The sequence below is a fragment of the Bos indicus x Bos taurus genome, chromosome 3 (assembly GCF_003369695.1).
Source record: "Bos indicus x Bos taurus breed Angus x Brahman F1 hybrid chromosome 3, Bos_hybrid_MaternalHap_v2.0, whole genome shotgun sequence".
NCBI classification, from domain to species: domain Eukaryota; kingdom Metazoa; phylum Chordata; class Mammalia; order Artiodactyla; family Bovidae; genus Bos; species Bos indicus x Bos taurus.
This window is the reverse complement of record NC_040078.1, coordinates 107,098,964-107,111,881: the sequence shown is the minus strand read 5'-3', so window position 1 is coordinate 107,111,881 and position 12,918 is coordinate 107,098,964. Positions and strand designations below refer to the sequence as shown.

The 12,918-nt window shown below is 44.6% G+C and overlaps 1 protein-coding gene and 1 pseudogene across 2 annotated transcripts; both read left to right on the top strand.

The window, feature by feature from the left end:
- The first annotated feature begins 3,569 nt into the window (after positions 1-3,569).
- On the top strand, positions 3,570-5,932 carry LOC113890361 (annotated as a pseudogene). Its single transcript, XR_003510484.1, has one exon. The product of XR_003510484.1 is annotated as a rho-related GTP-binding protein RhoG-like (transcript).
- NDUFS5 (NADH:ubiquinone oxidoreductase subunit S5) lies at positions 5,765-11,391 on the top strand. Its single transcript, XM_027537758.1, has 3 exons — positions 5,765-5,932; positions 7,685-7,902; positions 11,168-11,391. The coding sequence occupies exons 2-3, from the start codon at positions 7,687-7,689 to the stop codon at positions 11,270-11,272; spliced, it is 321 nt and encodes a 106-aa protein (XP_027393559.1). The 5' UTR covers positions 5,765-5,932; positions 7,685-7,686; the 3' UTR covers positions 11,273-11,391.
- The last annotated feature ends 1,527 nt before the right edge of the window (positions 11,392-12,918 follow it).

Sequence of the window (12,918 nt, the reverse complement as noted above, 5' to 3'; positions counted from 1 at the left end):
GTTGGGGTGGGTGGTGGGGCTTCGATTATCACTGAGCCTTACTCTTGTTCTTTGAAAATGGGAGCAAGACTGTTGGGGAAGCACAGAATGCCTAGGCCTGTTCCACCCGGCCTCTGAGCCTCAGGGTTCCCCAATAAAGAATGAACAATGCAACAGCTCAGGCTTGTTTCTGTGTATAATATCTTTTGATTTCGTTGTAAAACTACAATTCCAAGAAGCAGAGGCTTGCAGAAAAAGGAAAAAAAGAGATAAACGAGAGGAATACAAGAGGTGGTAACGCGGCCCCCGCCCCATGGCAGAGTTAAAGTCACTAAAAAGCCCAGGAAGCTAAGCTAGCGCCATGGTCGGCATAGCAACGGCGCAGGCGCAGTTCTGGCGTAGGATTTCTGGGAACTGTAGTTTTCCCATCTTCGGGAGCGCCCTGTCATGGACATCCTTGCACAGCCGCACCAACACCGGGGCCGAATGGAGGGGCTTGGCGTATTAACAGTTAACATCTATAATAGGAAACAGTATACGTATAACTGGTCTGGTAGGACCTCAACAAAGCCCTAGTAAACGCTCAGGAGTTCAGGAAGACTCCACAGAAAGCTTCGTGCGATAAACGATGAAAACGGATTAGGCATTTGCTGAGGGGTACAGTGGGAAGTCTGTAATGATCCTACAAAATTTGCAAGCATGAGAACAGTTCTGGATGTTTGAGAACACCAGGGTATTGAATACCAGTTAGTGAACAATGGGATCTGAGGAGTTAGAAATGGAAAGAAGTCAGATCATGGTCTGAATGCCAAACCCAAAAATCTGGACCTTTTCTTGAATAACCTTACACAGAGCCCAAGCAATATGAATGACCCCCTTCTTTTGCATTCTCCTTTTATTCATCTTTGTTTTAACCACTTGCCACAGCATTCTGTGCCTTCATCCCAAGAACTCAACAAGGGTCATGGTTGAGATAAGAGCTCAGGAAGTGTTTTCTGAATGATCAGATTTGAGTCTTCAGAAAAGCGTGCAACAATAAGAAGAGAGGGGAAGAAGAGAGTAAGGCTGGATGTAAAAAAAACCATCAAAGTTCAAAGTAAATTGCTTTCCCAGTCTGTAATTTTCTCTCCATCCAAGGTTTGAAATCTGGTACCTCAAAGGCCATTTCCATGATGGGTTTTGTTTGGTCAGCACTTGAAAAAAAAATTAGTTGCCCCACTTTTTAAAATGGAATGTTTCACATTTCACTTCAGTTGCTCAGTCGTGTCCGACTCTTTGCGACCCCATGAATTGCAGCACGCCAGGCCTCCCTGTCCATCACCAACTCCCGGAGTTCACTCAGACTCAACGTCCATCGAGTCAGTGATGCCATCCAGCCATCTCATCCTCTGTCATCCCCTTCTCCTCCTGCCCCCAATCCCTCCCAGCGTCAGAGTCTTTTCCAATGAGTCAACTCTTTGCATGAGGTGGCCAAAGTACTGGAGTTTCAGCTTTAGCATCATTCTTTCCAAAGAACACCCAGGATAGATCTCCTTTAGAATGGACTGGTTGGATCTCCTTGCAGTCCAAGGGACTCTCAAGAGTCTTCTCCAACACCACACTGCAAAAGCATCAATTCTTTGGTGCTCAGCTTTCTTCACAGTCCAACTCTCACATCCATACATGATCACAGGAAAAACCATAGCCTTGACTAGACAGACCTTTGTTGGCAAAGTAATGTCTCTGCTTTTGAATATGCTGTCTAGGTTGGTCATAACTTTCCTTCCAAGGAGTAAGCGTCTTTGAATTTCATGGCTGCAGTCACCATCTGCAGTGATTTTTGAGCCCAAAAAAATAAAGTCTGACACTGTTTCCACTGTTTCCCCCATCTACTTCCCATGAAGTGATGGGACCAGATGCCATGATCTTCGTTTTCTGAATGTTGAGCTTTAAGCCAACTTTTTCACTCTCCACTTTCACTTTCATCAAGAGGCTTTTTAGTTCCTCTTCACTTTCTGCCATAAGGGTGGTGTCATCTGCATAACTGAGGTAATTGATATTTCTCCCAGCAATCTTGATTCCAGCTTGTGTTACTTCCAGTCCAGCGTTTCTCATGATGTACTCTGCATAGAAGTTAAATAAACAGGGTGACAGTATACAGGCTTGACGTACTCCTTTTCCTATTTGGAACCAGTCTGTTGTTCCATGTCCGGTTCTAACTGTTGCTTCCTGACCTACATACAGGTTTCTCAAGAGGCAGGTCAGGTGGTCTGGTATTCCCATCTCTTTCAGAATTTTCCACAGTTTATTGTGATCCACACAGTCAAAGGCTTTGGCGTAGTCAATAAAGCAGAAATAGATGTTTTTCTGGAACTTTCTTTCTTTTTCCATGATTCAGTGGATGTTGGCAATTTGATCTCTGGTTCCTCTGCCTTTTCTAAAACCAGCTTGAACATCTGGAAGTTCATGGTTCACGTATTGCTGAAGCCTGGCTTGGAGAATTTTGAGTATTACTTTACTAGCGTGTGAGCCAGCGTTTCACATTTAAGCAATAACAAAAGATTTCTGGCTTCTCGTGAAAAATTTGAAGAGTTGACAATTTGGAGCCCTGATTCTTGACAGCAAGAGTGGAGCTGAGGAGCTGCTGCCCCCTTTAGACGGGACATATGCTCTTCAGGTTGCATGTTCCCCACCATTCCTCTCCCTCAAACTGAGGCCAAGGATCAGTTCCCATTTATCATAATGCTTTTGTTTTCATTTCCTTACAGTGAGCTAGCTCTGGCCTTGGAGGCTTTTAAATTGCCATCTTTGTACTAATCTACCCCACCTGGTATCTGAGGAGTGATTCAATGAAATTAATATTTTAGAAAGATTAATCAGTGCAAAACAGACTAAAGTGAGGAGCCAGGAAGCAGAAAGGAAAAAATAAATTTGAAAATCTATTGAAGGAATATTTGAAAGCATTTGGCCAGTGATTAAATATTGGATGAAGCAGGAGGAAAAGGCAAAATACAGCTTCAGAGTTTACTACCTGAATGGCTGGAAAGATGCTATCACCAACATTAAATGGGAGAAGTGAAAGGGGTGGTGGTGATCACCACCTTGCCACCTCTAGTATTTTGTAGGCAAGGGCCATGAGTTACCAATTCCATAATCCTCCAGTATTGTGCTGGACATGCATTAGGTGCCCAGGAAATTCTAGCTGAACTGCAACTTATCTGAGGTGGGGTACATATCTGATGAGGGGGGAAGAAAAGGAGAATTGGAATGCTGGAACAAAAGCAGTACATGGTGGGACCTCAGGCATTCTCCTCAGAGTGGATGAAACCAGGGCTTGGTTGATAGTTAATGCATTTTAGAGAAACCTATGCAAAAGTCCTGAAGCAGAGCAGGAATCTGGCATGCAGAAATGGAAGCGGGGGAGGGAGGAATCGGTATCCTTCCAAAGGAAAGAAGAAAAAAAGGGAGAGAGAGATTGGATGGCAGGATATTCCTGGAATACACAGAAGAGCAAGCTCTCGGTCGGGGCATTAGGCAGAGTTTTGGACAATAAGGCTGGGAAGGTTGGAACACCGGACTTCTCTAAACAGTTTTGAGAGCTCATTGCTTAAAAGGAAAAGAAATCTGCAGAACACAGCCACTGCCGCCACCCCCATCTTCCCTGCCTTGGGGAGGGCATCAGGTCACTGATCCAGGAGGGTTCAGAAAGGGAAAGAGTCATAGCCTCCACAGCAGCACCTGCACCCACCACACAGAGCATCAGGTGTGTGGTGGTGAGCAAAGGGGCTGTGGTCAAAACATGGTACACAAGCAACGCCTTCCCCAAGGATTACATCCCCAGTATTCAACAACTATAGCGCCCAGAGTGCAGTTGACGGGTGCCCAGTGAACCCGAACCTGTAGGAACAGCAGGCCAGGAGGAGTATGATCACCTCCGCACACTCTCCTGCCCTCAGACCAACATGTTTGTCATCTGCTTCTCCACTGTCATCCGCCTTCCTATGAGAATGTGCAGCACAAGTGGCATTCAGAGGTGTGCTACCATCGCCCTGAGGTGCCCATCCTCTTGGTGGGCACCAAGAAGGACCTGACACCCTAAAGGTGCCTGAAGGAGCTGGGCCAGGTGGTGGCCCAGCAGATCCAAGCTGTGCTTGGCCCTGCAGCAGGATGGCATCCAGGAAGTGTTTACCGAGGCTGTCCGGCAGTACTCAATCCCATGCCGATCAAGCCTGGGCAGTCCTGCATCCTCCTGTGACCTGGCACTCAGCTTGGAGGCTGCCCCTGACCCCCCACCGGTTGCGCCTTTGTGTCTTGGTGCCTCGTCTGCCCTCAGCTGTGCCTTAAGGACTAATTCTGGGACCCCCATGCTTATGGGGTCCCCAAATGTCTTTTTCTCCTTAACGGGGACCCACAGGGAAAGGGGCTTTGGGCCCTGCCCCATTCTGCTTGGAAACACCAAGTATTCTTGAGAGCTCACCCAGGTCACAGTTGGACCCCTCCTCCAAGAAGCTTCCGCATTTCCCCCTACTCACCAGTTGACCTAGTTTTCCACACAGATATTGCTGCCTGTCCTGGTGCCTTCTCTCCAGAGGGCTCCGCAGACCCTAACCTCTCCCTCACTGCTCTTCAAATTGCTCCGCCCTCAAGATGCTCTCTCTTCCACAGGGAAGAAGCCACTGAATCCTAGTAAGATGAATGTGCCCTAACCTACCTCCATGTCCCTGGGCCTCATGCACCTGCTGACTGACTCGGTCCCACCCCCATCGGGCTCCTGGGGCCCCTCAACCCCCATCTGCATCAACAAAACCTTCTGTCTCCAGTGAAGAAAAAAAAAGAAGTTTTCAGCTCAACCCCCCAATAAATATTTATTTACAAGTTTTTTAATATGTAGAACTAATGTAGTATTATGCCCTTTATAAACATTAACACACAAACAAGAAATTAAAAAACACAAAAATTAGAAATATTCTATTTTCTTTCCACTTCCCCAACGTATCATATCACATACACTTTATGGTACCCATTCCACCCCGCGCAGCCGTCCCAGCTCCAACCCCACCACCACTCTGGGGCTCTTGCTGTAATCAAGGGGAACCTCTGGAGGTTCGGAAACAGAGGGGCATGGTCTCTGACGACTCTCCAGAATCCGTAAACTTTAAAAACTGAGACACAAAGAACTGCGATTGTCTTAGAGTGCCCTCCATGTGCTAGGAAACGCCTCAGTGGTTTGGTGGTGGTTTACTCGCTAAATCCTGTCCGACTCTTGAGACTACGGGCTGTAACTAGCCAGGCTCCTCTGTCCATGTAATTCTCCAGGCAAGAATATTGGAGTGGGTTGCCATAGAGGATCTTCCTGACCCAGGGATCGAACCCTCTTCTCTTACATCTCCTGCATTGGCAGGTGGGTTCTTTACCACTAGGGCAATCTGGGAAACCCAGTGCTTTAATAGAACTCATTTAATCCCGCAAGCAACCCTATACACTGTATTATTATCTTAGATGAAACAGAAACAGCGAAGTTAAGAAATTTTGCCAGGTGACGCAGAAGTGGCGGAGCAAGAACTGGAACCCACCCTGGGTGTGTCCACACTCCATGAGCTTAACTGCCACTGGAAGGGGATGAAGAGGGTTTCCTTGGTCAAGTCCCTCACCAATCATAGCTGTGGTGAGAGTCCCAGGCACTGAAGGAGGAAGCAGCAGGAAATCACTAAACCCCGGGATGCCTCTCACGCGGTTATCTGGGCAAGGTCCGCTCGTCCGCAGTCTCTCGAGGGCAACTCAGACGGCCGCGCAGGCGCAGACAGATGGGCTTGGTCTCTATGGTTCCGGGGCGCGACGGCGGAAGGCAGGTCGGTTCCCGGCGTCGCGCTGCAAGAGTCGCACAGCGGGCTTCCTTTACGGCAGGCCTCCTAGTCGCCTGAGGATTGTCTAGGAGAGGCGGCCAGCGAGGAGAAAAGGACACAGCGGCCGGACGGTAGGGGCTGTGTGTGTCCGCTGGACGATAGACCCTAAAGCGCGTCCTTCCGAGAGCTCTTTAACAGATTTCCTCTTGGCTTGCTGGGTGGATGACCTTTCTCCCTGGCCATATTTTCTGCTTTCCCAGGCTCCTCGGTCCACACAGCTTGTCACTGAAGTCTATAGACCGCACCTCTCTCGGCTCTTTTTCCAGGTTGACTTAACTTTCTGACAGACTCATACTTGGCCTTCTGTTTCTTAACCTGAAGTCCACGTTCCCTTCCCAGCTTGCTGCGTGGCTATGCGGGATTTAGGCCCTGCCAACCTCTAAAGCTCGTTTCGTTCTTCCCGACGTGTACTCTGCGCTCCAGCCGCGTCTGGGTGCTCAGTGTACCCCAGACATAACCCAGCACACCGGCTGTAACTCGTGCAGTGTGTGCCCTGCTGGAATACTCTGTCACAGACCTGCACTTGATCCGTAGTTTTCCGGACAGAATAGTTGCTTCCTCCTTAGCTCTTGCGCTCGTGTGTTGATTCCCAGTTCCCTCTGTGTGTCCTGTGCTAGTGCTTAGGTTGCAGCTGCTCCCCACCTCCCCCCCGCCCCCATCCCAGTGACTGGAACATTACTCAGTAAATGACTGAAAGAATGGGTGGGAAACTTTAAAATTACACTCACCTGTAAGCCTGCCACTCATAAAAGTAACTGCTGACCTTTTTTTGTGCTTCCTTCCAGTCTTCTTTTGAAGCTTTTTTTTTTTAGCATTATTGTAAACCCCCCTTTTTTTCATTAAGCATTAAAATGTATATTTCATGTGTATTATCCGCCCCCCACCATTGTCTACCAAATAGGTACTGGATTTAATTATTCATTTCTGTTACTTCACTGGTGGCTCAAACGGTAAAGAATCTGCCTGAAATGCAGGAGACCCAGGTTCGATCCCTAGATTGGGAACATCCCCTGGAAGGTCATGGCAACCCACTCCAGTATTCTTGCCTGAAGAATTCCATAGACAGAGGAGCCCGGTGGGCTACAGTCCATGGGGTAGAAAAGAGTGGGGACAGGACTGAGAGACAAACACTTGGACTTTCTCTATTGTTGCACTTTTAAGTTGTTTGAATTTCTTTTTTTTTTCCCCCCAACAATTATTGAGCTCCTACCTGACTGGTCCCTATCCTCAAGGTTGTTCAAAAGGGAGATATGCGTATGAATAGTACATTACAGGGGCGTGCAGGGTACTAGGAAAGGTCTACGATGCTAACACAGGATGACATTCCTGCTTCAAGATGGCTTCTTAGAAGTGTCATCTAAGTTGATATGGTTCGAAAAGTGTAAAGAAATGTTTTTATGCTTGTGCTTTTTTATTTCAGTTTTTTCTTCAGATCTGTCTCAAAGCATTGGGATTACTGAGTCAAGATATTCAATACAGGGACTTTTTAGTGGTCCAGTGGCTTAAACTCTACACTCCCAATAAAACACACTTTTCAACTTTTGATTAAAATGACCTTATCAATGTAGAGGATTTTTAATGCATTGTTTTTTGGTTCAAGTTCCGTTTTCCTCGAGTTTGAGTTTTGTGAAAGCACAAAAATTGCTTATCTACCATGAACTGGAAGAACTTGTGTAATGAAAAGGTTTGGGGAAAAGAAATTGGGAGACTAGTACAAAATATCTTTCTAGAGGGTTGTTTGTCATAATTATCTCATTTTTCTCAGAAATTTCTCTTTTGACTGCAATTTTATGGCATTCCTTTTTTTTCCCCTTCCACTTCAGCCATGCCTTTCTTTGATGTGCAGAAAAGGCTGGGTGTTGACCTAGATCGCTGGATGACAATCCAGAGTGCTGAGCAGCCTCACAAGATCCCATCCCGATGCCATGCTTTTGAGAAGGAATGGATAGAGTGTGCACATGGAATCGGCAGTATCCGAGCAGAGAAGGAGTGCAAAATAGAATTTGAGGATTTCAGAGAGTGTCTGCTTCGACAGAAAACGGTGAGGAAGTGATGAAGATGGGGATGGAATTACTTCCTTGTTTCTCCAGAGCTACTTTTAAATACTTTTAACTGATCATTGGGCATTGGCTTGCCCGATGTGAATTGGCAAAACTTTTGTGTGAACTACCTTCTCTACTTAGGTACCATGTCAAGGAAGTTAACTGTGTTAACTTGTTCAGTGTTCTTCCTCATATTCTCATATATTGGGTTAGCCAAAAAGTTCATTAGGGTTTTCCGTCAAACTTTTTGGCAAACCCAATATTTTCCTTAGCATTGTGCCCTGCTGCAGCCATCGGGTTGGAAATTGCACATGTAGATTTCCATTTTTGTGTAGGCTGTAAAGTAAGAGAGTATCAACTAGCCTTGGGTGTTTGTCCTTGAAAATGTTTGGGCAAATATATTTCAAATTCATTGAACCCTCACTGGGGAAGAGATTAAAATCCTGCAGCTCTATTACACTGAACCTGATAAAACAACCTCTAGATTTCTATTCTGGGGAAGATGGAGGTGTTAATGAGATTGTTTTAGGTGATCCTGACCAAAAATACAGGGAAAAAGCATTAGTAGCATAGTGTTTCAGAGAAGGCAATGGCACCCCACTCCAGTACTCTTGCCGGAAAATCCCATGGATGGAGGAGCCAGGGACGGGGGAGCCTGGTGGGCCGCCGTCTATGGGGTCACACAGAGTCGGACACGACTGAAGCGACTTAGCAGCAGCAGCATAGTGTTTACCTCCTCAAGACTTGAATGAATTGCGTAACACATAGGGTCCTATTCTCCTTTAGAGAAGAAATCGTTAGCTGTGGGCTGTCATTTTGCCTATTTCTGTGCCCCACATATAACATAGAATTATTTTTATTACTGTCAACTCCTTGAGGTTCAGGAATACAATTTAGATTTTCAGTTAAATGCATCTCTAAAGTTATCTGTATCCATTTTTAAATAGCTTGTCTTTTATAATCTGCTATGGGCATTTGGGTGAAGTAAAGCCAAATTTGGAAGGAATAAAGGGTTGTCAGGTATTAATTTTGTCATGTTCTCTGGAAGAATATTGATCATCGAGTGTACTGTAGTAGACAAGGAGTGGGTGGTAGCTGGCCGCCAACCAGCTAGTTAGTTCGCAGCATATCATAACTTCTCTTCTGCAGGCCCCACTTATTCCTTGCTCAGATTAACACTTGATTTATTATGGAAAATTTACACCAAGAAGAGACAGTGTGATGAGGTGGAAAGAATATTAGATTGGGATTTGGGAGAGCTGGATTTTGATGCTGGTTTTACCACCACTAGTTTTGTGACTTCAAGAAAGTCTTTCCCATCTAATCTTGGTTTCCTTATCTGGAAATACAGTTTTGCTCTAAGGTCAATTTCTGAAGAGAGATGTTACCATTTTAGAGGTCATCTAAGTGAAGATGTTAGTGAATCAAAGAATTAGAATCAAGCACTTTTCTAAGTTCTTAGAATGTAATAGTACATATATTTCTTGCAATAATCTCCTATGAGATACTTTAGAATTATTTTCCCCACTGTAGGATTAAAACATTGAAGCAAGGAAATACTAAATCCATTACCTAAGGTCACATAGCCCAGTAAGAGGTGGAAATAGCATTTGAACCTGGCAGTGCTGATTCTAGACCCTGTGCTTGTATTCAGAACACCAAGTCATGATTGGTTCTAGCTGGGAGAGAGATTTGACATACGGCTGTATGATGCCTCAACCATAACTAGTTTTATGTTGGGAAATGCTTTACTAGAGAAATGTTAAGAATACAGTTTTTTAAATGGTTAATGTTTAGTATTGGGAATACCTAAAGTTTTTTTCTACTGAAGTTGCATCCTCATTCTTTAAAGTTAATGGGATGTTTAATTGAATATACTGCCACTTCATGCCTTTGTGAAAACCTAGTCATTCACTCAAAAAGTATTTTTTAGATCACCTATTATGTCAGGAACTATTCCAGGTACTGGGAATATAGCAGTAAGCAAAACAGCGAAAAGTCCCTGCCCTAATGGAACTCATTGGTGGGGCAAGGGTTGGGGATGGGATACAGAAAATGTACGAACAAGGTAAGAAATAGCGTGTCGGGTGTTGGTACGTGCAGTGGGGAAAATAAACAGAAGGATGCGAAGCACTGGTATGGTTGCTCTGTGCTTCAGTGGAGTGCTCCTGAAAGAGCTCAAGGATAGAAAACATGAGAGCAGAGACTTGGAGATAGTGAACCACGTGCACTTGAGGGAGGAGGAAGCAGCGAATGGAAGGATCTCTGAGCTGGAGCAGAGAGAGCTGGAGGAAGGTATAAAGACATAACGTCAGAGAGAAGGGTCTTGTAATTTCCTTCTAGGGAAGGATTCAGCTTTTCCTCTCAGTAAGATGAAAGCCACTGGGTTTTGAGCCAAGGAACAGTGCATTCAGGATTGGTAAGTCTGTTTTCCATGTCACAGAATCCGTTAATTGCGGCTCTCGCACAGTGTTGGATAGCTTGATTTTCATCCGTAGGGAACGTCCTGCTGAGGGGAAAAGGCAGCAGTCAAGGCCCTGCCTGTCTGAGCGACTACTGGCTGAGCCGAGCACATAGCAGGCCTTTCAGTGTGGCCCAGAGACCTCATTGGCCTATTTCTGCTTCATTCATACCTAGTGAGCTGCTGCTGCTAAGTCGCTTCAGTCGTGTCCGACTCTGTGCCACCCCATAGACGGCAGCCCACCAGGCTCCCCCGTCCCTGGGATTCTCCAGGCAAGAACACTGGAGTGGGTTGCCATTTCCTTCTCCAATGCGTGAAAGTGAGAAGTGAAAGTGAAGTCGCTCAGTCGTGTCTGACTCTTAGCGACCCCATGGACTGCAGCCCACCAGGCTCCTCTGTCCATGGGATTTTTCCAGGCAAGAGTACTAGCATGGGGCGCCATTGCCTTCTCTGACCTAGTGAGCAGTCACCAGCATATACTGTGAGGTGATGACAGCTTTTCATATTTTTAAAGATTTTAGTATGCACAAGTATACCTCTTAAAGCTGCTGTATCTCTATTATTTTTGTAAATGCTTATATTCCTCTATATAATAGGAACATACTAGTTATCCGTTTTCAAGGAGGTATTACTATACATACAGCAGAAATTGATTCTTTAAAGATGGGATTTATCTCAGAGGCCCTCCAGGATGAAAAGCTTCCATAGTTTAAAAATGAAACCAGTTTTGTATTCAGCTTCTCCAGTGCTCACTTTCTGGTGCATATCTCCCTCCGAGTTTAAATATTTTCCTCCTCTGACAGATGAAACGTCTGCATGCCATCAGGAGACAGCGGGAAAAGCTAATCAAGGAAGGGAAGTACACACCCCCACCTCACCACTCAGGCCAGGAGGAACCTCGGTCCTGAGCGGAGCAGCTGCCAGTGGCTGGAGGCTGATTCTCACGTTCTCTCTTCTCCGCTGGAAACTCTACGTACTAAAAACCCCTTTGTGAGAGTGTCTAAAAATAAAGGATTGCTCCATCCTATTTGTTCTATTTTCTTTTGTATCATACTTTTCAATAATGAGGTTGCAACCTATTTTTTAAGTTTGGTAAAATGCCTTTACCTTAAAAATTAGCATTAAGGGACTATCAGTGGTATATTAGTACTTCTGATTGAAATGCTTAGAAACATTTTTTTTAAAGAAAAAATTCACATGAAGAAGGGAAGGTATGATCCCTAGAAAATTAAATGTTGAGAATATAATGAAAACTTCAGATATCCCCAACTAGGGATCAAACCTGCATCCTTGGCAGCAAAAGCAGAGTCCTAACCACTGGACCAGGAAACCAAGAAATTCCTCATCTTAACCATTTTTCAGTGTAGAGTTCAGTGGTATTAAGTGCATTCACATTGTGGTGCGACCATCCATCTCCAGAACTCTTTTCATCTTGGAAAACTGAAACTATACCCATGAAACAATAACTTCCTCTTCCCTCGTCCCCCTAGCGCCTGGCAACCACTATTCTACTTTCTAGGTCTATGATGTTGACTACTCTAAGCACCTCATTATAGGTGGAATCATACAATATTTGTCTTTTTGTGTCAGAATTATGTCACTTAACATACATAGCATATATCAGAATTTCTTTTTTGAGGCTGAAGAGTTTTCCATTGTGTATATGTACCACATCTTGTTTATCCATCCATTTGTCAATAGACTCTTGGGTTGCTTCCATGTTTTGGCTGTTGTGAATAATGCTGCTATCCATATGGTTATACAGATACCTCCTTGAGACCCTGCTTTCAATTACACTCCCACCAGTATTGCAGAAGGGTTCTAATTTCTCCATGTCTTCACCAACATTTGATGTTTTCTGGAGTTTTTTGATAGCCAGCAAATAGAAGTGAGGTATCTCACTGTACTTTTTGTTTGCATTTCCATAATTATTAGTGATGTTGCATCTTTTCATGTGCTTACTGGCCATTTGTATGTCTTGACTATTATATGGATATATGTCTATTCAAGTCTTTTGTTCATTTTTAATTGAGGGTATTTTTGTTACTGAGTTTTAGGAGTTTATATATTCGGGATGCTGATTCAGATACGTAATTGGAAAATATTCTCTCCCATCCTGTAGATTGCCTTTTTACTCTGTTGATAGTATCTTTTGATGCACAAATGTAAAGTTCCTCCAGGGGATTTCCCTGGTGATCCAGTGGCTAAGCCGCCGAACTCCCAATGCAGGGGACCGAGTTTGATCCCCAGTCAGGGAACTAGATGCCACATGCCACAGCTAAAGATCCTTTATGCCATAGTGAAGATCGGAGATCCCACTTGGTGCAACTAAGGTCTGGCACAGCCAAATAAATATTGGAGATTCTATGAATTTTAGGATGGGCTTTTCTATTCCTGCAGAAAAATTGAGATTTTAATAGAGATAGCATTAAATCTGTAAATTGCTTAGGGTAGTATTGATGTCTTAATAAGTCTTCTAGTCCCTGAACATGAGATTTGTTTCCACTTATTAATGTCTTTAATATTCTTTCAGATACGTTTTATAGTTTTCATG